Source organism: Schistocerca americana, chromosome 5 (genome assembly GCF_021461395.2).
Source record: "Schistocerca americana isolate TAMUIC-IGC-003095 chromosome 5, iqSchAmer2.1, whole genome shotgun sequence".
NCBI classification, from domain to species: Eukaryota; Metazoa; Arthropoda; class Insecta; order Orthoptera; family Acrididae; genus Schistocerca; species Schistocerca americana.
Window position 1 is genome coordinate 463404562 of NC_060123.1, and position 27375 is coordinate 463431936.

At 39.4% G+C, this 27375-nt stretch overlaps 1 protein-coding gene across 1 annotated transcript in view; it reads left to right on the forward strand.

Annotated features, from left to right (window-relative positions):
- The window catches only part of LOC124616435 (cilia- and flagella-associated protein 91-like), a 295797-nt gene that overhangs the window by 58246 nt on the left and 210176 nt on the right, over positions 1-27375 (forward strand). Inside the window, exon 6 of the mRNA XM_047144742.1 lies at positions 18658-18824. Within this exon, the coding sequence (XP_047000698.1) occupies positions 18658-18824 (167 nt within the window). The remainder of the gene's footprint in view (positions 1-18657; positions 18825-27375) is intronic.

A 27375-nucleotide genomic window follows, 5' to 3' on the forward strand; every position in this document is an offset into this window, starting at 1 on the left:
AAGGTTCGTGGTAACACATTCACACACTAGTAACAGTCCAGTTCTGAGATGAAGATGTAATCTTCAGTGGTCACAGTACACGAGGTCGGCATCCGGCATGAACTGAACTTCGAGGCTGGTTTTAGCGCCTATATAACTGTCTCCAGCCAGTCAGGTTTTGGCATAGTGGTACTTCGTGCAGGCCATGGCTCGAGCTCCCCCCCGCAGGAAGTAGTGCTCGGAATGTCTGTTTCCATTATCTTGTATGTAAATAGCCGGTGTTTGCCATGGTGCTTTTGGTACGCCTTAGGCATAGACAACCTCGTCCTCTGTGGTGTAATATGGGTTACTGTCCCTCAGGGGCTACCTTGACTCCAGCATAACATCTCTCCCACATTGTAACAGCTGGTGCAGCATGGGTGACCACAGGGGAGAGAGTACCAATATAGCCCGGTGCTGTAGGCTGATCTGCAGCTAAGTCCTTCTGCCACTGGAGAGTAGGGCGCTGCCTTCCGTGCGAGGCGGCTGGAATGCCGCAGATGTGGTGGTTGCGAGGCGAAGTCGGGCTGGGCAGGCGACATGGGGACGTCCATGTCGTCCATCTGAGGTGGCACCTAAGAGGGGCCAGCAAGTGGGTTCATGGGAAGGTCCTGGAGCTGTACCGGGCCTGGAGTATGCGGCAGCATGGGACTATCAGCCGGCATCTGGTGGCTGTCTCTGGGAAGATCATCCACCAACTGAGGAGAGGGCATGAACATAGGCCCCAAGGAAGGGACCGGCGATAGGAGAGAGAGAGGAGCAGTTTGGGGCTGCGGCCGCTTGAGGAAACAAGGATGCAGCTGGTTGCGGTAATGCGAAACCACACTGTCGTCCAGGCGTACGTTGAACAGTTGTCGACCCCGGGGCCGGATAACGACCCCCTGAAGGCAGCTGGGCCAGGGCCTGAAACCGTGAGCCCACACCTTGGAGCTGGATGAATATTGGGAAGTGCCCGGCAGGGCATGAGGTCCAACCTGCAGCTGGAGGAGATGGAGTAGCGTCCGAGGCTGGTGACCATCGGGAAGTTCTGCTGGACTCTTGTCACCCATCGGTGTGGCCCTGTAGGTACTGAGAAATAACGTAAGGGCTTCTTCTGGGGAATGGTCCTCCGTATACTTCTTCATCTGAGTTTTAAAAGTACAAACAAAGTGCTCCGCCTCTCCATTGGATTGGGGATGGAAAGGAGGGGTAAAAACATGGTGGATACCATTATCATGACAGAATTTGGCGAACTCTTGACTGCAAAATTGCGGGCCGTTGTCTGATACCAAGGTGACGGGAAGGCCTTCAATGGAAAATATTTTTGACAAGGCCATGGTGGTATCCTCCTTGGTGATAGAGGAGCGTCGGATAATGAAAGGGAAGTGGGAGTAGGCATCCGTGACGATTAACCAGTAAGCGCCGAGGAAGGATACCGTGAAATCCACATGAATGCGTTCGCATGGGAGGGAAGCGGCTGTCCTGGATTGGAAGGACCGGCACGGTGCAGGAAGGGGTTGGGTACACTGCTGACAACCCCGAACCATGCGCTCCATGTCCACTGTCATGCCTACCCAGAAGACATGGCGACGAGCGAGGGTTTTCATCCCGGCAATACCCAGTGACCTTGATGTAAGATGTGGAGAATCCAGGACCGCAGGGAAGTTGGTATAATGACTCGTGGAGTGGCATCATTTTCTGCACGGAGGAGCACCCCGTTGACGGCCACTAGTTGATGGTGGATGGAGAAGAAGAATCGGAGGTCAGCCTGGGCACGAGGTGGAGGAAGCATCGGCCAACTGTGGAGAACACAGCGGCGCACCAGTTTGCAGGAGCAGGTCTGCGGTTGTCGCTGCGGCCACCCTCTCAGCTGTGACTAGGAATGAAGCTAATGCATCCTGTATGTTGTCATCTACCTGAAAAATTAGGAGGTCCGACGAATCGAATGCCAAATCCTGGTCAGAGGGCAACCGAGACAAGACATCAGAGTTGGCATGCTGGGAGGTGGGCTGGAAATGGATGGTGTACCTAAAACGTGAAAGGAACAGGGCCCATCGCTGCAGGAAGCGGGAAGTCTTCATGGGTAACTGGGCTGACAGAGAAAATAAGGCCACGAGGGGCTTATGGTCAGTGATCAAGCAAAAAGCCCTACTTTAAAGGTATGGGAGGAATTTGGTACAGGAAAACATGATGGCTAGGGCCTCCTTCTCAGTTTGAGAATATTTGCATTGGGCCTCTGTAAGGGATTTAGATATGTAAGCCACCAGGTGTTCTGAGCCATCGGGTAGATGGTGCGTAAGGACAGCTCCATCACTGTAGTCTGAGGCATCTGTAGCCAAGAGGAGAGGAAGAGAGGGGTTATACGGCATGAGACACTCCGCAGAATGCAACCTCCACTTTAAGGTTTGGAAAGCCAATTCACAAGCCAAGGACCAATGAAAAGGCATGTTCTTTCAGCATAGGTGATGGAGGAATGCCACAATGTGAGCGGTGGAGGGAATGAACTTTCGATAGTAAGCAATTTTACCCAGGAAAGACCGCAATTGGTGGACATTGCGTGGACGAGGAAGGACCGTTATAGCGGCGATGTGGGAGGAGGTAGGCGATACGTCATGGCGGGAAATGATGTGACCCCGGTAGGAGATAGCTGGTTGAAAAAAGGAGCATTTAGCAAGATTGGATTTTAGGCCCGCAGTCCGGAGGCGCAGGAACAATTGTCACAGATGACTGAGATGTTCATCTGCGATACAGCCAGTGACGACAATGTTGTTGAGGTAGTTTATACAACTTAACACATCCCGCAAGAGCTGTTCCAAGTAACACTGCAAGATGGCCGGTGCACTAGCGATGCCATGCATGAGACGGTTCAACCAGAACAGCCCAAATGGTGTGTTGATGATGACCAAGTGAGTAGAAGGCTCATCTAAAGGTATTTGGAGGTAGGCCTCGGCAAGATCGATTTAAAAAAAAAATTGTCCCTCTGCGAGCTTAGAGAACAGGTCCTCTGGACTCAGGAGGGGATAGTCTCCAACCTGTAGCTGAGGGTTAAGTGTAGCCTTGAAGCCACCACAAACTCTAAGATGCCCATCTGGTCTTTTGAGGACGACGAAGGGTGTCGCCTACGAGCTGTAAGGGACCGGAGTGACGACTTCCTCCATCGTGAGATGGTCCATTTCTTGTTGAAGAGGCTGCTGGAGGCGTGGGGAACGTGCTGGGCCCGGAAGTACTTCAGGCGGGCAGGTGCTTTCAGCTACAGTAACACATGAAAATCTTGAGCACAGCCGACTCACAGCGAGAAGAGGTCCTGGAATTCCATGCACAAGGTATCGACTGCCAGGAATGGAACCTGGGAAGACACCAGACAAACATTGTCATCGATGGTGAAGTCAAAGGGCTGGAAGGCATCCAACCTGAAGAGATCAGCCTTGGCTGCATTGTTGACCACAAGGAAGGTAACTTCCTGGCGAACCGATTTATACATGATGGAAGCCCTGAACTGACCCAAGAGTGATTGCTTGCTTATTATAAGTAAGGAGGTGCCGAGGTGTGGGCGTCAGGGGGGGGGGGGCAATCTTTGCATAAGAGGAATAGTTGATCAGTGAGACCGCTGCCCCTGTATCCACCTGCATCTGCAGCGGCCGACCACAAGTAGGAATGACGAGCAGCTTCCTGGACAACTTGGTGGATTTGAAAATGCTGCTGGAGCCGCTTCTCATGTGTTTCCCAGTGTTCAGCATCCTTGTTGAAAGCGGGAAACAGCAGGGGCTGTGGTTCCATAAATAAACTTTCCTGTGTACCCTGAGAGTTCTTGCAAAAATCTTGAAAACCTTGTAGTAAGCCATGCATACTTTGGACCAGCTACTGAAGGACAACTTCCACCGTGAGGAAGACACATGCAGGCACCAACTCGTCACCACTTGTGTTGTGACTGATAATTCACAATTTTTCACAAACACAACTTTTATTGATGTAAGTTCACTCGGTTGATGACGAAATACACAAATGAAAGGTGACAATAACGATGCCAGTAAAAGTCTCCTAATTTAGGCAAACAAAAGGTCACTTCTAATTTTCCTCAAAGGTTCGTGGTAACACACTCACACACTAGTAATAGTCCAGTTCCGAGACGAAGATGTAATCTTCAGTGGTCACAGTATACGAGGTCGGCATCCGGCATGAACTGAACTTTGAGGCTGGTTTTAGCCCCTATATAACTGTCTTCAGCCAGTCAGGTTTTGGCATAGTGGCACTTCCTGCAGGCCGTGACTCGAGCTCCCCCTGCAGGAAGTAGTGCTCGGAATGTCTGTTTCCATTATCTTGCATGTAAATAGCCAGTGTTTACCATGGTGCTTTTGGTACGCCTTGGGCATAGACAACCTCGATCTCTGTGGTGTAATATGGGTTGCTGGCCCTCAGGGGCTACCTTGGCTCCGGTATAACACTTATGACATATTTTTCTCATTATTTACTTTCCATGATTTTCTTATGGATACTATTTTGAGACAGCAATATTCCACATGTTTTATTTAATGTTGTGGTGATCTTTATTGTGAATGTATCACAGGGTATGGAATGTGTCAGTCTTACAAGTTTGTTGTTGTTAAATTCTATGGTATTATGTAAATAGTACTAAACAATTTCTTATTAAAGTATCTGTAACTTAGGTTCTGTTAAAGAAAAATAAAAGTATTTCAACATGTTTATAGTAATAAATAAAAAAAAAAATAAAAAAAAAAAAAAAAAAAAAAGAAGGTAGATTTCATAATGTATCTGTGTTTCATGGATACTATGTATATTGTGGTCAGGAACTCTTCTGTAGTGTAATATGACTCGTTCAATAAGAAATACCTTAAATTTGTATTATTTTAATTTTTTAAATTATTTATTTTTTAAAGAGAAGAAAAGCCCATCATCCACTAATAAATAATTCACTAAAGAATAATTTGTGAAGGGAGGGCATTAAAAATCTAATATCCACAGAAATGACTTCTTTCTGTACTTACTCGAGTCTGTCCTACTAGTATCATGGTTGTGGTACTAACTCCTGGGTTTCAATAGGAAATTTTTTTCTCTATGAAACACGTCAAGGAGAATATACATCATCCAGTGGATGTGAGGATTTCAAGTTCATCAAAAAGATTTTTGCATGCGGTTCTGGGGTGGATCCACTTGTGATTCTTATAGCTCCTTTCTCTCGTGTAGCTCCTTTCTCTGCATATGGCTCCTTTTTCTACATACGTGATCTTATTGTGATCATTTGATCTCTCTGTTGCTGCATAAAGCTCCCCGTATGTTCTACAAGAAGTTTTAATACCTTGGTAATCCAAGGTGTATGCTCTGATTTAACCAGGTTTTCTCTCAGTAATGTGATTAATATGCCATAATGGCATGAAAATAAGTTGCAGAACACAATCTTTTGCACAGGTAAAAAATGTGGCTTGAGCAGTATAGTTTACTATCAATATGTAAGCCTTGGTATTTTGAAGTATCCACCGTAGCTATCTACTGGTCACCTAGTTTTTCTCCCATTTCTTCATCTTTAGAGATTGAGTGAAATTAACAGAAAGACCATGTATGTTAAACCGGCTAACGATAGCTCTGAAAACCTTATTAGTTGGCACCTCAAGTTCATCAAATGAATTATCAGCAGGTACTGCAGTGTCATCAGCAGAGATGGTGAATTTACATTGTCTTTTACAAAGAGGTAGATCATAATAAAAGGCATCTCTCGACTATACAATACAACTTTCTGCATTCTGTTAGAAAGGCATGATCCAAGCCACTTCCTTGCTGCACCATCTATATGTAGGTACCTGGTTTTGTATAAAAAGTATTTGATGAGTGACACAGTCAAAAGCTTTTGTTAGGTCACAAACTATTCCATCCTTTTTTTTTTTTTTTTGTTGCTGGACTCCAAAACATTGGCAGTAAATACAAATATTGCATTTTCTGTTTGTAATCCTTTCTGAAATCCACACTGACTTTTGCTGACAATATTATGGTCACTAAGTTGCTTAGCAATCACGGTAAGTGTTAATTTCTCTAAAACCTTGGAAAAACTTGTGAATCATGAGATTGACTGATAGGTAGTAGTGTCTAACTTATCTCTCTTCTTATACAGTGGTTTTACAACTGCATACTTAAGTCTGTCAGCAACTTTTCCTTGCTTTTAGATAAGTTGTCAGTTCCAGTAAGGTTTTTATGTTTCAGAGACTTAATGATTCTTTCAGTTTCCTGTACAATGACTGTTCTTATGTGGATCTATTGTACTGTGCTAGGTATACTGACTTGCACTGAATTGTTGACTTGATTTATGGAGTCTCCCAATCCTATTTGTTATGTTATTGTTCTGTTAAAAAAGTTTGTTGAATACATCAGCTGCTATTTTTGGATCACTAACAAGATTACCTTCATTTTTTATTTGGGTATTTTCTCTACAGATTGCAGTTTTCTCTGGTTCCTTATTTATGAAACTGCAGGTAGTATTTACGTTACCCTTTGAGTTTTTGATTTCTGATTTTAAGAACATGTTCTTTAATGTTTTTATGGTCTTATTAAAAATTCTATTGTACAGTTTGTAATGCTTAATCTTATTGGGATCATTTGATCTCTCCGTTGCTGCATAAAGCTCCATTTTCATTCTACAAGAAATTTTAATTCTCGTAGTAATGCAAGGTGTATACTCTGTTTTAACCAAGTTTTCTCGCAGTAGTTTTTTTAGAAAATATTTTTACAAATAGACATGTAACCTCATTGATAAATTTATCAAACTTGGAATTAAGACCAACAGGAGACCAGTCCACAAGCTGGAATTGATGATTCAAGTTTTCCATGGTGCTTTTCGTCAAGTTCTTCCAAATGAAATTTACTTTTCTCTGTACATTTACTTGAACTAAGATGAGAAACTGTCCTTCAGGACCAAAGAGGCTATTTAGAATATTTTTGACACTTAAGTAATTATATGTATTCCTTTGTATAAAGATGTTATCTATTACAGCACTAGAATTGGCTATACTCTAGTTGGAGAGCAGGGCCAGTTTAAGTTCTACGTGGCACAAGCTGCTGCTTGGTGTGCCAAACCGAGGGCTATGACATTTCCATACAGGATGTATCACAATTAGTATTGGCCATTTGTTGCACCAAGCTGAAAGGGGTGCTAGGAACCCAAGTGCAAGATTTGTATACAGTATGTATCACAATTAGTAGTGAAATCTGACACGGGTGAAAAGGAGAGGGCAGACCCAAATACTAAGTCATTTCTGTGGAAAAATATTCTCGAAGCAGCCCTCTTGGAGAGTCTACCACTGATCCTAAAGTGTAAGAGCACATCAGATGTTCAAGATTTGTTTTGTTTCTGTTATCTGTTAAAAATATTCACCTGGAAGTCACCCCTTACAGTGAATGATTAATTTTTCCAGATGGATATGACAAGAGTGATTCAGAGTCTCAGGCAAAAATTCAAATTTCCATCATGTATCCTGGAAATTGACAACATAAGAACTGTTGTAATATCCACTGTTATCTTACAAGGGGAGGCCATGATGTTGGGACTGCAGATTTACTTCCAACTTTGTACACCTTTAGTAGGCCATTATAACAACATGTAATGTGCAAGTAGTAAGGTGCATTACTTTGGCAATTCTGAGAAAATTGTGAGCGAAGTTTTATTTGTCTGTTATGTAACTGATACATCTGTGCATATGTACGGGGTGCTAGAGTTCTTGGTGGTCAAGTGGTGAGTGTTCGAGCCTCATAAGGCGAATGTGTATAAAGTGATGGTTTGACTGTTGCTGAAACGTAATTTTTAATCTATATTTTTTCATCACTCGTCATATTATTTAGTATATATGACATTTGAGAGCTAATCTACATCTACATGGATACTCTACAAATCACATTTAAGTGCCTGGCAGAGGGTTCATTGTACCATCTTCACAATTCTCTGTTATTCCAACCTCTAATAGGGCGCGGAAAGTACAAACACCTATACCTTTCCTTATGAGCTCTGATTTCCCTTATTTTATCATGGTGATGGTGTCTCCCTCTGTAGGTCGATGTCAACAAAATATTTATGCATTCGGAGGAGAAAGTTGGTGAATTGGAATTTCGTGAGAAGATTCTGCGGCAACAAAAAATGCCGAAAAATGCCTTTGTTTTAATGATGTCCATCCCAAATCCTTTATCATTTCAGTGGCACTCTCTCCCCTATTTCATGATAATACAAAACGTGCTGCCCTTCTTTGAACTTTTTAAATGTACTCCATTAATCCTATCTGGTAAGGATCCCACACTGTACAGCCATATTCTGAAATAGGACAGACAAGCGTAGTGTAGGCAGTCTCCCTAGTAGATCTGATACATTTTCTAAGGGTCCTACCAATCTAATTTTAAAAAATCCTCGTGTATTTGCATGAAGTTTTAGTGAATTTCTTGTTATTTGACTACTTACTATTTTTAATTAAATTTAATTATTAGAATATACATATTTATAACTATTGATTAGTAAATGAAGAAACACCTGTAGTTTCCCTGAAAATGTATGCTTGTCATGATTTGTGAAATCCGTTATACATGCAATTTGGTAAGGTATCAGGAACTACTTTGCACCTCAGCACTTTGAGCTGCAGACACAGAGGCAGGCCCCATTTGGCAGTTAACCTGCATAGCAGTGAGACATTGCTAATGTAGCAAGGACAAAGTGTAGGTACGACTTTTTTTTTAACATCACAGAATTTACACTTGTACTGCAAAAAAGAAAGTTTGAGCAGGAGTTGAACCATTGCCTCACACATGTTTGTTTCACGGAGCTCGAATGTTAAGCACTTGACCACTATGAACTCTTAACATCAGTACTTATGCACAGATACATCAGCTATGTAATAGATGCATAAAACTTCTCTTGTGGTTTTCTCGAAATTTCCAGAGTAGTGCACCTTACTACTTGCACATATGTTGTTTTAATGGCCGACTAAAGGTACGCAAAGTTTGTAGTAAATCCATTATCCCAGGGTCATGCCATCCCCTTGTCAATGCCCCACACCACAAAGTGTTGTTCAGCACAGTATTCGCTTAAATCTAGAGATTTATATACTACATTATTTCTAACAATTGCAACTCCACTTTTTTCTATACAAGACCTACAATAATGAGCAGCTAAACAAAAGTATTCCATCTGTAACACGTGAATTCTGTTTTTAATATGATATTCAGAGAAACATAGAATATCAAGTTCATTTCCTTGTTCTTCACCTTCTAGATGTATTACCAGTTGGTCCATTTTATTCTTCAGACCTCTTATATTTTGAAGAGAAAGCTTGAGACTTATTCACCTTTGTATTAGGTTGTGTGGTACAAGAGCAATTTTTCTCAGTGCACAATTTGTTAGTTCTGTTTAGGGCACCTTAGGCTTATTTTGAATACATGGCTTGGACTGCTCATCTCGTGTGTGACATGCCATAAAAAATGATGTGTGAGGTATTTACTTACTTACTGTGTTGGCCACACAAACCGCACTCGGTCTTTGGCCTCACCAATCAGCATCCTCCAGCGTCCTTGGTCCATGTATTCTTCTTCAGACAGCCAGAATACTCATATCCTCTCTCAGAGTTGTGGTTTTCTCCCTGGTCTTTTCCCTCTAGTATTTTCCTCAACTACCTGCCTGATGATATGGCCTTCTCGACACATTACGTATCCATTCCATTTCAGTCTTCTTTCTTTGATCACTGCCATGATGTTCATAGACTTGTATAGCTCATGCAATTCACAGTTCTTTCTTTTCCTCCATTCATCTCCATCCTTTACTGGCCCAAAAATCCATCTGAGAATGGCATTCTCAAATGTCAGGTGTTTTCTTTCCATCTTTTGGGTGATGTTGTAGGTCTCTGCTCCATAAAGACTACGGGTTGTATTATTGTCTTGTAGATCTTTGTCTTTGAGGATCTGAATAGAAGCCAGGGCGTTAACAGCTTTCCCAGAGCAAACCTTGACCTGTTTCCTGCTTGTATTCATTCCTTTCATTGAGTATGATGTGTGACACCCCATAAAAAATGCTGTTACTCTTCTGGCGGTAATGATGTTGCCTGCACACAAATGAATTACACTATTCTCTTTCTCCCTGAGTGCATTGCTTTCATTTACATTTTTATGTGTAAAGTACTTTCCTTCATAGTTAAGATGCATTCCTTGCCGGCCTTGCTAGCATCTGTCCAGTTAGCCTGTATCTAGAACACTACATTTTGCAAACAAAGAACACTTTTAAACATCCTGGCAGTTTAAAACTGTGTGCTGGACTGAGACTCAGACTCGGGACCTTTGCCTTTCGCAGGCAAGTGCTCTGCCATCTGAGCTACCCAAGCACGACTTACGATCCATCCTCACAGCTTCGGTTCTGCCAGTACCTTGTCTCCTACCTTCCAAACTTCACAGAAGCTCTTCTGCGAACCATGCAGAATGAAAACTCCTGGAAGAAAGGATATTGCAGAGACATGGCTTAGCCACAGCCTGGGGGATGTTTCCAGAATGAGATTTTCACTCTGCAGTGGAGTGTGCACTGATATGAAACTTCCTGGCAGATTAAAATTGTGTACTGGGCCGAGACTCAAACTCGGGACCTTTGCCTTCCACGGGCAAGTGCTCTACCATCTGAGCTACCCAAGCATGACTCACGACCTGTCTTCACAGCTAAAGAACACTTTTGTTTTATTTTAATGTTAGTTTTTCATATTTCTTTGTTCACACATGAGTAATACATGAAGTAATATCTGTATTGTAAAGCTGTGACTATTGTATTTCGTTGATTATTAAGTTCTAAGAATTTCTTTAGTTCTGTTAATAGTTGTTTGCCTTGCTTTTTACCGCTATAGGCACCACATGTTCATTTTTTGTTACCTTTTTGTCATGTGAATTAACATTTATAATATTTTTTGTTGTTACCCAGGCTTGACGATACCTATTGCTTAGCATTTATTGTGTTCTTTGAGAAGTTTTGTCACGTTTTTGTGAGGCTGTACATTAAAAATAATACATTACATTCATAGTTGTGCTGTTGTAGATTTTTGTTGACAGTGTCTTTAACATTATATCCATTTTTATGCAACTGGTAGGCACAATTTCTCGGCACCATTGTTTTTACTAATCCTCAATTTAGACCTTGTTTCATGATTATGTCCACATGGTTGGTTTACAAGTTCATTTCAACTATTGGTTCAGTCTCTTCACTTACAGGAAATTGATTTTTTAAGTATCAATTATCACACCCAATTCCTTTTTTGTTTTCAAACTTCTATTTTTATATGATACGTCAGTCCAGTTTTTATATGGTAAAGAACTGAGCTTCAACTGTGGAACATTGTCACAAATTTTTGCGCTTTCTGATGATGATTACTCAGACACTGTGCGGGAGAAGTTTGCCTTTCGAAGTTCTTTACCAGTACAAACAATCTTTACAATGAGCTGACGCTTCTGTCTTGCACGCAGGCTACAACAGTTGATACAGGCATACTAGAAGTGAATATTTAAGTAGGAAAAATTTTAAATTAACAATAAAAAGTCCAATTATCCTGTATACTGGCAGTGTCCTGCACATTCCTTCACCTACCTTGGAAGATGTTAATGCAGGAATGGAGCAGCAGTAGAAGACAGATTTCCCAAGTAGGAGACTTAAGATATATCGATACATTGGTAGCTGGGGACAAGAGTGCCAAGTGGACTTACAGAGAAGGCTAAAATTTTTTTTATGTAAGAAAAATGCCCCATTATCACTGACCTTACCATTGATTTGGTGGCAACGCCACAGAAGGTTGACACCCCAAAGCCACAGTGTTCTGAAGGGAGACACAGCTATTTGGTGAGGGCAGCCCACCCAACAACAGTCAGATAGCATGAGGGACAGGTAAAGCCATTATCTGTAACACTTGTACAATGGATATTGGCACAGAACATTCAGGAACTGCTATACAATATTAGGGCATTCAGATGGTAAGGAGACAAGTTACAAAATTGTTAAGGCACGATTCTGTAAAGCTTGTGAACAGTATTTTTGTTTTTTGTTTTTTAACACCAGGCTAAAGTTTCTCTTAGATATTTGGGGAGTTTTACCCAATAGCCTCAGACAGTTAAATCCTGTTAAAATGAAGATCTACAACTTTTATTATCAACATATTCCCTTTTCTTGTTGTTGTTCTTGTGGTCTTCAGTCCTGAGACTGGTTTGATACAGCTCTCCATGCTACTCTATCCTGTGCAAGCTTTTTCATCTCCCAGTACCTACTGCAACCTACATCCTTCTGAATCTGCTTAGTGTATTCATCTCTTGGTCTCCCTCTACGATTTTTACCCTCCACGCTGCCCTCCAATACTAAATTGGTGATCCCTTGATGCCTCAGAACATGTCCTACCAACCGATCCCTTCTTCTGGTCAAGTTGTGCCACAAACTTCTCTTCTCCCCAATCCTATTCAATACTTCCTCATTAGTTACGTGATCTACCCATCTAATCTTCAGCATTCTTCTGTAGCACCACATTTCGAAAGCTTCTATTCTCTTCTTGTCCAAACTATTTATCGTCCATGTTTCACTTCCATACATGGCTACACTCCATACGAATACTTTCAGAAATGACTTCCTGACACTTAAATCAATACTGGATGTTAACAAATTTCTCTTCTTCAGAAATGCTTTCCTTGCCATTGCCAGCCTACATTTCTTTTCTTACAATCTACAAATGCAATCATCACAAAAGGTACCTTTAAGCTGTGAAAATTAGTTATGTTTGGTAACTTATGCTAAAAAGATAGTGTTAATCAAAGTAATACACCTTGTGTACATACACCAAAACACTCCAACCATGTGTAACTTGTGAAAATTACATGTTTCTTGAAACCTTTATGTCTCATGCAAGCAACATTTAATAAAGAAATTAAAAGTTGTTCAAACTACAGGCACCCATAAAATAGTAAAAGTTTCATGAAATAGAGTAAACATACCAGTGACTTTACCACTGCCCATTACTATGAAATATTAATTAATCCATTCATGGAAAAAATTAAACTAATTATAGAGGCCTCACACCAAAGAGCTAAATGAACTGTATAGACTGTTAACATTGCTGCCTCCTGACAAGATATGAATCACAAGTTCTAAGGTTATCAATGTTTCATATGTACCAACCCATTATCAGGGTATCATTGTTGGTCAGTATAATATCCATAATGTCATGAATCACTACTTACTACGGAAAATCAATTTAATTTTTCACAAAATAATCATGTTCCATGCTAATAAATATGGTAAGCTATAGAACAACACTTACAGGTATTTTACAAAATGCACATGCCTTACATATTTATTAAAAAACTGTGAAAACAACTATAGCAATATATTTCTGAAATTGCACATTGAAATTGAAACTGGTACTGTTACTTACAATTACTTTTGCATAGCTTGAACTCTAGAATTCCTGGGTTGCTTTCTCTTTATAACATAACTCAGGAAAATGGCTATCACATGTCTCTTCTGCTTACCACCTTCAATTGAAGTGTTGTGATGAATTGATACCATAGCAAAAGCAATGTGAAATGAGGTAGGTAGCAGCTACCAAGTAATATCTTACATGCTAAGTTTGAGGCTGCATGGTCAGAATCCATGTGTCCTCTATCAGTGATAGTTACTGGGCAGGTGAGGCTCAGGAAGTGCTGCCCATGGAAGATTTCAAAGTGATTTACAATATCCTTCCTTGTACAGGAGTGCCATGGCTGCTCCTAATGGAAGCAAGATAATGAGTGAGAAAACAGAAAGTGGAAATGTTACAGTGAGTGTAATCTTTTGCTGGTACAAGTAAGTAATGTGGAAAGAGCACAGTCTAAGATGATTTGTCTGCTTTCACAACCACTAGCTGATCTGTTGACTGTAGCAAATGGGTGTCAGTAAAGTCTGGCAACGATGACATGTTGTCATGATGAATTATCTTGAACAGTATAAACCACTGCCAGTTAACATGGTACGATATGAGTAAGTGATGTATGCAGCACCGTAGTAAGCCTTGGTCACAGTCAGTGATGTAGGGACAATGAACAACCAACTGTTGCAGAATGTGCTAAACGCAGGGCTAATAAAAGGGCAATTTCACAATCATGGGTTCTGTTTCAACAGACCACGTCAGAACAAATGTAGATTTAGGTCTAGGTACAGCTGTGCAAGTTGGCTAGTGACACTGTTGTATGTGACTGATGATCCTTACTGACAATCAGAAATTCATGAGTTTTCCAAGTAATCTGCTTATTTGAGATGCCCCAGGCTACAGGAAAAGTGTGCAGTCAGTTACTTCCAAGGTCACAGTTAAAACCTGATAAAGGTAGACATATCTTCATCATGTCAAGATAGTAGCATTTTAGCAGGAGCATAACAATGAGGTAAGAATGATTCTTTAATGTGATAAAGTATTTGTAGCAGAGCTATAATTTGGCTGGCGGTGTTGGTTAGTGAATGCAGAACATTTCAGCAGACATTAAATTAGGGCTGAGTTTATTCTGTAACCCCAACTGAATGGTTGTGTGGAGGGTATTCATGTATCCTTAATGTGCTGGATATTGGCAAGCAGATTATCTTCTCAGTGAGCTTATCACACATTACGTTGAGGAAGAGGGCTTCGGCTGTCTTCAGTAAGTGATATCTCTTGATGAATAGCAACATTCCAGCATTTAGCATCATGATGGTCAGGTATTCTGAAAAGTTTCTTTATTGATACCCCATTAGCATTAAACCAAGCTCTTTTTAATCTTATATAGTGGATAGTGTCAGTAACACTGCATAACTGTTCCTAGGATGTTTCCAGTTAATTGTGCTTTATTCTGTGTGGAACATAGTATCTCTGCTTTACCATATCATTTCAAAATTGGTGCACACTCCAACAGCTGTCTGGCTACTTGCTGCATTTGAAATTCCTCTTCTTGAAAGAATGTTAAGTTGACTTCCACTACGAGCAGCACATAGTGTGTCACATATAATAAATCAGTCAGTTGCTTATATATAACTCTTAAGGAGGAAAGCTGTATGTGGAATGGCAAGACTCACAAGGCAATACTCGTTAGAAGAGACAAGATACAGCACCTCATGTTGATATGTGAATGTAAAGATGTGAAGTCTGCAATACTGAAGGATGATGACATGGTTATGTTCTGCCAGTCAAGGATGGTGTTCTTGACAGCAAAGCAGGGCTGTACTGTTTGGTCAAAGAGGCCACCTGGAATTCTATAATCCCCTCAAAATTAAAATCAAAGACAGAGAAGTTGCCCTAAACTGAACACAATAATGGAGGACAAACAGGCTATAACTTTTCAAATGATTTGAGACAAGTATGGGTGCAGCTACTGTTTTACAGTATCCCTGAACTTAGTAACATGTGATTGAACTATTGGCCATATCTGCTTGTGGGGTTTTGTGTTAGGTACAGAGGAGGAGGGGGGAGGGGGAGTGGAAGAGAGCAGCTGAGGAGAGGAAAGGGGGGCAAGGGGCAGTAGAGGCTGCTAGACTGACAGAGACAAGGCAGGCAGACTCTATATGAAGCCACATTACCATAATGGAGCCTCTCCTGTAATGTGAGGCACCATATCCACTCTTCCAGCCAACAGTACATGCATTGGTCAACATGAAGTCAGCTCTAAGCTCTCTGGACACTGATTGTGAGGTGTTCTGATAAGTGGAGAAGTGAGCATCCATTGTTGAAATATTTCCAGTGAACATTTGAGCTGGTGAAAAGGAAACTTGTAATCAGCACACCAAAAGACATATATGAGTAAATTTTCAAAACTTCTACAAAATGTAGTAGGTAAAATCATCATCATATGTGCTTGTGCAACACTATCTGTTCAGAAGTATTTGGATGCCCGTATGTAATGCAGAATTTACCACTAGATGTCATGAGAGGTGGACTTGCCAGTATAAAAAAGATGGGGAGTATTGTGATGTCAGTAGAGAAACATTAACAGCAGAATGGGTCAATTGAGAGAGGTCAGTGACTTCAAATGTGGACTAGTCATTGCATGTCAACTGAGTAACAAATCCTTTAGGGACATTTCAACACTTCTAAACCTTCCCAAGTTTATTGTTGGTGACATGATTGTGAAGTGGTAATGTGAATGAATTACCACAGCTAAATCAAGAGCAAGCAGAGCCCATGTATTGATGAACAGGGATTGTTGAATATTGTGGATTGTGATCATGAAAAAACACATGAAATCAGCAGAACCAATCATTCCTGAGTTTCAAAGTGCTACCAGCAGTTAGCTAGCATAAGTCTTCATAGGGAGGTAAAAAGTATGGGGAAAAATGTTCGAGCAGCTACCATAAGTGATGTATCTCTGTTGTCAATGCTAAACAGCACTTGAGATGGTGTAAAGAGCAATGCTGCTGGACAGTGGATGACTAGAAACAAGTAATTTGGAGTGGTGAGATGCGCTATACCCTGTGGCAATTTGATGGAAGGGTTTGGGTTTGCCATTGCCTGGTGAATGTTACCTGCCATCACATGTAATGGCAACAGTGAAGTATGGAGGAGATGTGTTACAGTATGGGGATCTTTTTTCGTGGACAGTTTGTTGTCCCCTTATTGTGCTTCAGAAAACACTAAATGTGGAGGGACATGCGGAGATTTTGTAGCATTGTGTACTGCATACACTAAGGGAACAGCTCTGAGGTGATGATTGTTTGTATTAGATTGGCAATGTACCCTGTCATAAAGCAGCATCTGTGAGGCAATGGTTTGTGATCCATAAAATTCTGAAGTGGAGTGGCTGGCCGGTCCTGACCTGAACTCAAAGGAAAACCTTTGGGGGAGTTAGAATGACAACTTCACTCCAGAACGCAGCATTAAAAATCACTATCTTCTCTGGTTTCAGCTCATGAGAAAGACATTCAGACACCTCACTGAAAGTGTCCCCTGTGGAGTTCAAGCCATCATGAAAGTGAAGACTGGATACACCCCCTGTTAATTTCCACACTTATAGGTGTCCAGATACTTTTGATCAGATAGCATATATGGAATAACACTGTAATGCAAACACTAAGTAAGTCTTAGAATCAACTGGATGGAAAATGTGTAGAAAGTGCTTAAAGAAAAGAAGCAGAAATTCTTTATTCAGTACAAGGTGCCTGATAACAAAGGAGAGACTTTGGTAGCAGGAATACTGGGAGATTTGGAGTATGAATTCATGGAATGCTCACTTATTTATCAGCTGCAGCAATCCATGACTTCCATCTGTTCACACAGTTAATAAAATGCATGGCTGGAAAACATTTTGAGTATGATAAAGAGATCATGGCAGCTGCAGATTGATATTTACCAGACTTCCAAGTATCATGCTACAAGGTTTGATCAAAGCACTAGAAAAATATGAGACAAATCTGCTTTTACCACTAGAAAATTAGGTCTTGTGGTGCCAGACAGGATTTTTCTCCTTGCCCATATAGAAGACGTTTAATGGCTCATTACAAGGCAATTAATCTGAAGTCTTTCTTTCTACAGTTGCTTTTGCAAAGCCGTTCTTCTCACTCAGTCTTCTAAGAATGTCATAATTTGTGACCTTTTTAGTCCATTTGAATTAAGATGAGCTTGTAACAGCACATAAAAAAAGCCTTGTCTTTTTTCCTCCCCCTCTTCCCTATGAGTCCAAAATACCAAACTCCATAAACATTATTTCAAACATTTTATCCTGATTTTTAGTCTGTCACCTTTAGAGGTTTAAGAGTTTCTTATTTTTGTTTTTGGCTATATGTAGTTCCACTCCTTTTTTGGCTGGCCTGTCTCCAGTGATGAAGCCATCTAAATTAATAAAAGAGTTAGCTTGTTCCAGGACTTCAAGGACTTCAGCTTGCATCCCTTTGAAACAGTAAATCACCCTCTTCTGTAAATTTTCCTTCATTGCAAACACAGCTAAATATTGTGGATATCTTATATTCAGAATGTCGTAGAGCTGAGAAATGATAAACTGAAGAGAAAGAGAATGACGAACATGAATCACTGCAGTGAACTACATAGCTCAGTCCTGGAAGGTGGCAGGAAATAACTTATAACTGATATATTGCAGTTTCTGCATGTCTCATTTTACCAATTTTGTTGCATTTTACATTATTATTATTATTATTATACAAGTGATCAAGTTAAGAAGTGCTACACTATTACTGTATTTGGAAAAAATATTACAAGTTTCTATTGTTCTGTTCATTCAATTTGTATGTATTCATTTATTAATTCTTTGAATAATTCTTTGCTATAAATAATGCCTCAGAATAATACTTCTAATGCTGTACCTGCTGATGGGGCATTTAAAGTCTGCCCTATCTCCCTCATTTGAATTTTTATCAGTTAAATTCATTCTTGATCATACTTGGAAAATGTTATAGGCACTTGGCCACAGTGTAAATAGTGCCACAACTTTGCTTGTTAGCTGTGTACTGTCAGGCATTATAATGGATTCATGCTTAGTTAAATGGCCGAAAACATATTATTTGTGGCATATGTAGGTATATTTATTGGAAACATGACGATGATAGTTTCTTAAAACTGATTACAATGCAGTCAGATTGCCACCATTGGGCTTCATAATTTCGCAGACTATTGTGTGTAAAATTTCTGATATTTTCATGCTATAACAATTGTTGATTTTCAGAAAATGGACTCCCTGCTGGAATGCATGAAGTAGAAATAATTGAACGATTACGCATCAAAAGAGCATGGGAAAAAGTACTACCTCCAATGGACAGTCCTGAAAATATTCAAAAAAGAAAGGATATTCTAGAAGCTATTGAACGAGATGAATGGTCCTTCAGGGAGAAGGTATGTATTATTATGGCCATATTTGGATAAGTTAAAAATGTGTGAATTGAGAAGTTGAAAATGTGCCAAGTCTGGCAAGAAACTGCAGATACACCCACCTGCAACTGAAATAGCAGTAAGTCAAGTAGTGCGTGTTAGTTTTGAAATTTCGTGTTAGTTTCTGGTAGTCAATGCTTTAAAGGTCAAGGACAAGTCTGAATTTCTGTACAAAATTTTAAAATTCAATGGATAGCTAGAAAAGCACCATGAATTTTGCTGTTAATGAAACTGAAAAATGAGATCAACTTAAATATACACCAAATATAAAATGTGAGAATATCAACTTGAACTAACAGTATAGTTGGAAGCAACTGAATAGTGAGTAGAATGAGCAAAGTGCACAATATTGTTATGAAGGGATATTTGTCTCCAAACTCTGGATGAAGACATGCACTTGGTGCACACCAAAGTCAGACTGAACATTTTTTTACAGTGGGGTGAACAAACATTGAGTTTTGAGTGAGAAATGTGGACAGTGATTTTATAAAAATGTACCCTAATTTATCCACTCTTATTGGGATGCAGAACCCCTCATAAAGTTTTCTTGAATGGCACATGAAAGTTAACATCAAAAGTGTCCCTTATATGTCACATTCATGTCTTGTATGTTTTTTGTAGTATTGAGTTGGCACAAAAGGAACTGGGAATGGTCTTCATATTCCTGTAAAAGTAATTCCTTCAAGTTGTATGCACCAAGACACCTCAAACTATTTAATATAGAATCCTAGATACACTTCCGTGAGAAAATTATTTAAGAACAGTGTGAAGACAAAAATAACCATTTTGCTGTAGAAAAAAATAGTTGCTATTGATATTGTTCATTTCTATGGTGAGAAATAAATCACATTTAAGACCAGATCTGGACTTTAAGGTGTATGTAGAAGTGTCTGGAGTCATGATTCCTCAACAGTGTTATTGTTTTGCGTGTCCTTTGAGCAGGTTTTAGTAGAACAAAATCTCCTGCAGCTGGATTGCGTTTGGCCTCTTCTAGAACAGTTTAAAAAGTGATATTCTAGTACACGTATCTGGTTCTTACAGTTCTGATGCTGTTTGGTACCTTTTATTGATCATATAGGAGGTCTGTTAAGAAAGTAACCTCCATTTTGATGTTGCTCGGTAAGTAGTAGGGAGAACTGAACAGCCACTACACAGACTCACACAGTTGGTAGGTGTGCTTGTAGCAGAGACATCAAAAACACCGTATTGCTTCTATTCACCAAGAGTGTTGTAATTAAAAATGCCACTAAATGTTAAATTAGTTTTGTAATACTGTTTTTGCTGCCAAAAAATCCAAAAGCTGTTGAGATCCGCCATGGAATTTATTGTGCATTTAGAACAAATGTGACAAGTTCAAAGGGCTGTCCTTCTGCAGTCAGAAATGAACTGGTACAGAAAATCATGAAAAAATGAGTGAAAACTGGCATTTTACAATATACCAACTGCTGGACAACTTTCTGCAGATGTATTTCATGACATTGTTAATAAATAATTAGGGTGTCATAAGTTCTGTGGTGTTTATGGTCCAAAACTCTTTTCTGAAAACAACTAAACTCGATGGATGACTGCTTTTCCAGATTTTTGTTTTCATTACAATGGAAGCAGAAAGTCTGCTGAACAGAATTGTGGCTAGGGATGAGACATGGGTTTCTGTGCTGATGCAGAGGGATGGTTACAACTTTTTGGGACACTAAAGGAATCTTGTTTATGGATTTTGTGGAATGAGGAAGAGCAGTCAGTTTTGAAGACATTGTGAGACACTAATGAAACTAAGCATTACTGTTGAAAACAACCAGTGTGCTCCCTTGACTACCAGTGATGTATTTTTGTACAATAATCAGTCACACACTGCCAGAAAAATACAAGAATCATTGCAAGAGTTTGGAGAGGCCATTTTTGAAATTCTGTGCTACAGCCCAGGCTCAGCTGTAAGTGATTTCTCCAAATGTTTTCGTCTTCAGGATGATGTAATGAATTGGCTCTAACGTCAAGTGGAAGAATTCTATGCAGAGGGAATTTATCTTCTCATTATGAGATTAGGTAACGGCTTGAATATGAATGGTGTTTACGTAGAGTTAGTTAGTTGGTTGCGTGTTCCATTGATCAGTCGCATGGTACGGTAGCTGTTATGGTGTGGAACGTGTCAAGTGCACAAGAAATGCACATACGAAACAATATATTAATTTTTCTATTATTTACCCCATTACCATTACCTTAAATGGCCCAAAATGCATATAATATATTTATAGATTTATTTATTTCTGTTCAAGAATTCATCTATGGTATAGAAGGAGTTGTCAGGGAGATATGATTTCAATTTATTTTTGAAGCTATTACTGCTGTCTGCCAGATATTTTATTTCATATGGTAATTTGTCGAAAATTTTTGTAGCAGCATATCTTACCCCTTTCTGTGCCAAAGATAGGTTGAGTAAAGGATAGTGTAAGTCTTTCTTTTTTCTGGTATTATAATCATGAATGTCACTGTTGTTTTTAAGCTGGTCCATATTGTTGAGAACAAATTTCATTATTGAGTAAATGTACTGTGAGGCTGTTGCAAGAATTCCCAATCTTTTAAAAAGATGCCTACAAGATGTACGACTATGAACCCCACACATTATTCTAACCACTTTCTTTTGAGCAGTGAATACTTTTTGTCTAAATGTTGAGTTACCCCAAAATATTATTCCATACAACATCAGAGAGTGAAAGTATGCAAAGTATGTTAGCTTACTTATTTCTATATCCTCAAAATTGGCAATTATTCTGATTGCAAAAGTTGCTGAACCTAGTCGCTTTAGAAGATCCAAAATATGAATTTTCCAAGTAAGATTCTCATCTATGTGTACACCCAAAGACCTGGTATACTCTACCATGTCTACTGACTCCTGTTGATGTGTTATATTTATTGAAGTAACTGTACTTTTTGCAGCAGAAAATTGGATATACTGTGTATTTTCAAAGTTTAGAGCAAGCCCATTTGCAGAAAACCAACATAATGACTTTTCCAAAGGTCTTATTTGTATCAATTTCAATTGGAGTTTCTTTTACCAGATCAATAATGATGCTTGTATCACCAGCAAACAGTGTCAGTTCAGCTTCCTGTCTCAGATAGGAAGAGAGTTCATTCACATATATCAAGAACAGAAGGGGACCCATGATTGATCCCTGTGGAACACCTAACGTAATTTCACCCCAGTTAGATGAAGTGGCAAACTTATTTAAATCACTTGACCCATATAAGGAAACTTTTTGCTTCCTGTTCTGTAGGTACGACTTAAACCACTCATGTGCTATTCCATTTATACCATAGAACTGTAATTTCTGTTACATAATGTCATGGTTCACACAATCAAATGCTTTCAACAAGTCACAGAAAATTCCTATTGGTGACATTTTACTATTTAAAGACTCTATTATGTGGACAGTGAAATTGTATATTGCTGTCTCGGTGGAACAGCATTTTTGAAATCCGAACTGTGATTTACTTAGTATCCCATTACTGTTGAGATGGCTAACCACTCCTGAGTACATTACTTTCTCAAAGATTTTTGAAAATACTGTAAGCAAGGATACTGGCCAGTAATTATTGACATCTGTGGGTGTCCCCCTTTTTGTAGAGTGGCCTGACAATGGCATATTTTAACCTGTCTGGGAAAATACCTTGAGTTAATGATGCATTACATATGTGACTCAAAACATCAGCTGTAATTGCTCCACATTGTTTTAGTATCTTATTAGAGATGTCATCTACTCCAATAGAGCATTTATTTTTCAAAGATTTAATAATTTTACTTATTTCACAACAGGTTGCTGGTGAAACTTAATCTGACTAAATTTTTTTTCAAAACAGACTCTTCCATGTACTGCGTGGCTTTTTCTTTTGAACTGCTCTCACCAATTTTTTCTCCTACACTTAGGAAATGGTTGTTAAATACATTAGCTACTTGTGTATTGTTGATTAGGATGGTCTCATTCTCCTTAATAGTAATACTACCTACCCCAGTGGTTACTTTTCCTGTCTCCTTCTAACAACATTCCATACTGATTTTATTTTATTGCCGGAGTTGTTAGTTTCTTCTCTAACATACATATTTCTTGATTTCCTTACAACTTTTCTCAGTATGTTACAATAATATTTATAGTGTAAAACTACTTCTGGATCTTTACTAGTTCAAGCTGTCTCATAAAGTTTTTTTTCTTTCTGAAGACACTTTAATACCTGTAGTACTCCAAGGTTTCTTTGAAAAGTGTGTGGTGTTACATTTAGTAATTTTCTTTGGGAAAGAATGTTCAAAAAGGGATATAAATTTATCAAGAAATAGGTTGCATTTATCATTAGCATTTGGCTCATTATATACATCTCCCCAATTAACATTTCTTAAGCTTTTTCCGAAGTGCTCTATAGATACCAGGTTGAGTGACCTCACACTTTTACTTAATGGTTTCTGAACTGTACAGCCTGTTAGGTTTTGTAAGTTAATCAGTTGTGCATCATGGTCTGACAATCCATTTACCACTGGGAAAGCATGTGTTTGTTTTACATCCTCTTTCTGTACAAATACATGATCTATTAGCACACTGCTGTCTTGAGCTATCTGTGTAGGGAAATTGATCACTGATTCTAAGCTATATGTTGTTAATAACACTTCTAGTTCACTTTTCCTCTCAGAATTATTTAGAACATTTACATTGAAATCACCACAGATTAATAACTTCTTCTTTTTTCCTGACAGACAGCATAATAGGGAGTCAAGCTTTCTTATGAATAGCTCCCAGTCTCCTAAAGGGGACCTGTACACTGTTGCTAATATCAATACTACATTATCTAGCTGAAGTCCACATGCACAAACCTCAAAGTGCTGATCAACACAATTTGCTTACTTCTACAGTTTTGCATTTATACACTTGTTTCATGAAAATGGCAACTCCTGCTTTATCCATCCTAGATCTACAAGTGTAAAATGCTAAATTATACCCACTTATACTGACACTATCCATGCCCACAGTTACATGGTGTTCAGACAGATAGAGTATATCAGTCTCATTCTTATTTTTGAGATCATCTAAACACACTAATAGCTCATCTACTTTATTTTTTATTCCCTTGATATTTTGATGAAGTAAGTTGATACTGCCCTTAGCTTTACCCCTATTTACTGTACATGAAATTTCTTTTATTCTATTTATCTTGATTGTCATCTATCTGGACTTTGGCTTTAACTTAAAAAATCTGCCTGCCTGGACCCATTAACCACAGGGATCACCCCTTGTGTGACTGTGGACCCCCTTACAGTTTCTGCTAATAGACAAGCTAACTTATTTTTCCCCATCCTATTCAGGCGCAGGCCATGTGTAGTGTATCCCCACCTACCAATAGCATTTACTGGAACAACACTTATGCGAGATTTTGCCGGTGTCTGGAGCATCCTGTTCAACTCAGTGTTAACATGCTTTACAGCAGTGTTTACCAAGGGCTGATCATGGCACTGAAAGACCTCCACAAACCCCATATTTGTGTGCTCAGTTTCTGCTCCTACTTTATCCAGGTCACTCCTAATACTGTATCTTGGGTTCATAGCCAGGCTGTTTCCTGCTCCCTCAACTATAATTACCTGATCTTCCTTCTCAAAGTCCCTGCATAGCTGACCTAAGCTTTCTGTCACCTGGCTAAGGCTAACACTTGGGTTCACAAAGCTTGTGACCTGGTACCCTGCATATAATTTCTCCTGAAGCTGCTGGCCCACACCCTCCCAGGACTGCTGCCTATAAGCAGAATTCTTCTTTTCCTATTCTGGTTTGATCCCGACCTGTCCTTTTTCTTTAAGCTAATATTCGGCTTCAACCTACTTTCAACTACATCTGGATGAGGCCCTTCCTCCACTTCAGATAGCAAACCAAACTGATTTACTAATTGAATTTCTGGAGTTTTTTCAAGTGTGCTTGCTACCTTTTCCCAGTTCCCACACTCTTTTTTCTCCTTTAACCTACATAATTCCAAGTTTGCATTTACTAATTCATCCTGAAGGGCACAAATTTTTGCCTCCTGTTCAGTGATTTTTCTGTCCTTTCTACATAACCTACACTGCCACGGAAGATCCTCATTTTCTACCCTCGTTTCCTCACCACTACATTCGCCCCAATGAAACCATAATCTACAGTCTACACAGAACTCCCCTCTTTCAAATTTCTACGGCAACCACCAAATTTGTCACACATGGTTTGATAGACAAACTTAACACAAAAGTGTACTTTAAAGATTCTTCTAATAAATTTGCTTTAACTATTACAGTATTTTACTTATATCCTAAAGGAGGCTTCTTTAACACTTGTAATTGAACTTCCTTCCTGTTCCAATCACAGATGAGGTTTGGAAGGATGCTTACTTGTGTGGCTCTGAGTAAGCTGTTATTAGTCTATCTTTATATTCATAATTACTGCAGTATCAAAGCACAAAGAGGGGTATAATTTTCTCGGTGTCTACCATAAAAGTCAGATCTTAGAATTTTACAAGCAAGTTTCATTACATGTATGGTGCCTTTATTTGTGTTGGCCAGTTAAGATTTTCAGGCATTTCTGTTTGAATATTTCACCTGCCATACAAGACTTTGACTATTTGCACAGCTGTAATATTCCAGATTCCACAAACTTAAGCAATATTTCTGTATGTGCTGCATAAGTATTTTGTAAGAAATCTCTTGTACAGGAAACTAAAGTTTCCCAGTGGTCAATTGATGAATTAAAATCTGCTATGCGCTTTAACTACAGCTGAGTTTATGTGATTCACTTTCATCATCATCATAATCAACTTCATTATTGGTCATCTAACAGCAACTGCTCGATAAAAGCTTCCTCCTGACTTCTCCCTGCATTACAATTTTCACTTACACGTCGCCATGCATCTCCTACAACACAAACAATTCTTATGAAAATCCAAATGAAGCATAGTAACTTCATAATATATTTAACTACAAAACATATTAACATCATCATAATCATCATCTGTTTTCTACTCCAATTGCCTATGTGTGGTTTACGAGTGTTCTCTGCTTGCGCCTGTCCATGTACCATTCACCTCTCAGGATTGTATCTCTCTGTTTTCTCTTATTCACATAGCCTCCTTCACTTAGTCCAGACATCTAATCCTTGTATTACTGCAGGTCTTTTACCAATCACCTATGTGTGTACCCGTTGTTTTGCCATCCTTACTTTATCCATTTGTTTTACATTGCCAAACCATCTCAAGTGGCCCCTTGTTACTTTTTCTTTCAGTGACATGTATACTCCATCTTCTTCCCTTATTTCTTCACTTCTTACCCTATACTAAGTAATTTTCTAGACCATAGTTAATAAAAACTTTGTTTCTTTGGCACGAAGTTTGTTGTCGACATGTTTAGTCATTGTGGAGGTTTCTAGGCCAGACGTTATTTTTGGGGTAAAGTATGACTGAAGGAGAGTGTTCTGATCTTAAGGGTTCATGTTCATTCCAGAGCAGATTGCAGATTCCAAACTGATGATAGGACTGAGGTAAATTTTGAGTTTCATGATTGATCTCATGCTGTATCCTGATAGTGCATGCAAAATATTTGTACTGGTCTACTGTTCCCAGCAGTGTATTTTCTAGCCTTATTTTTACTTTTTTGTTCTTCCTGTTGAGTGATATTGCAATCATTTTTATTTATTTATTGTTAATCTGTTTGCTTTTAAATGGTCATTCCAGGTGGCCAGCCTATCCTGGTGTTCTTTCTCTTTATTATCTCAAATTACTACTCATCTATAAATGAAAATGCGTTGATGTCTTTATTATTTTTCTGCTTCATTCCTTCCATAACTTTGTGGTGGTTATCGACTGCAAGAGTCGACCGCCTCACCTTTGAGAACGAACTTCTTTGAAAACCGTTGAGCTCAGTGTGTTCCGAACTCTGTATTCGAGTGGATGTGTTTGTACAGACATGATCAAAATAAAGTTAATTCATTATAAACAAGTGAATACTTAATGTTGGGTTCGATATTACCGTACGTAACATCTCGATCCCCACACTGGTGACCCCGACGCTCACGAACGCCGTTTACGATGCCAGAAATGTGTACTGGAACATCGCCGTGGACAGACAATGCAGCAACCCTTTGTTAGATTTCTACGTCCATCGACTTCGCATCACGCCGCATCTGGATGCAGTGTACAGGAAGTGTAATTAATGTGTAAATTCCCAACTCTTGTGTGAATCGTGCTTTTTGGTAACTTTCTTCACCTTCTCACACATCGACAATGCGACCCAGGCGCACACATCGTCCGTCGAAACCTGCTCAACGCGTCGGTAATTTCACTTCCGGACAGTGCAGTGCTCCTTCGCTGATTAATTTGGACAATTTTGACTTGCTTTTGTGTAATGAATTAACTTTGTGCAGTGCTTCAACATCGGACAATCATGCCAAACAATGGACTGCAACAAACGGGGACTATGTTGCAAATCCCAGTTCGCACGAACTCTGAACTACGGCTAAATTGCATGCCT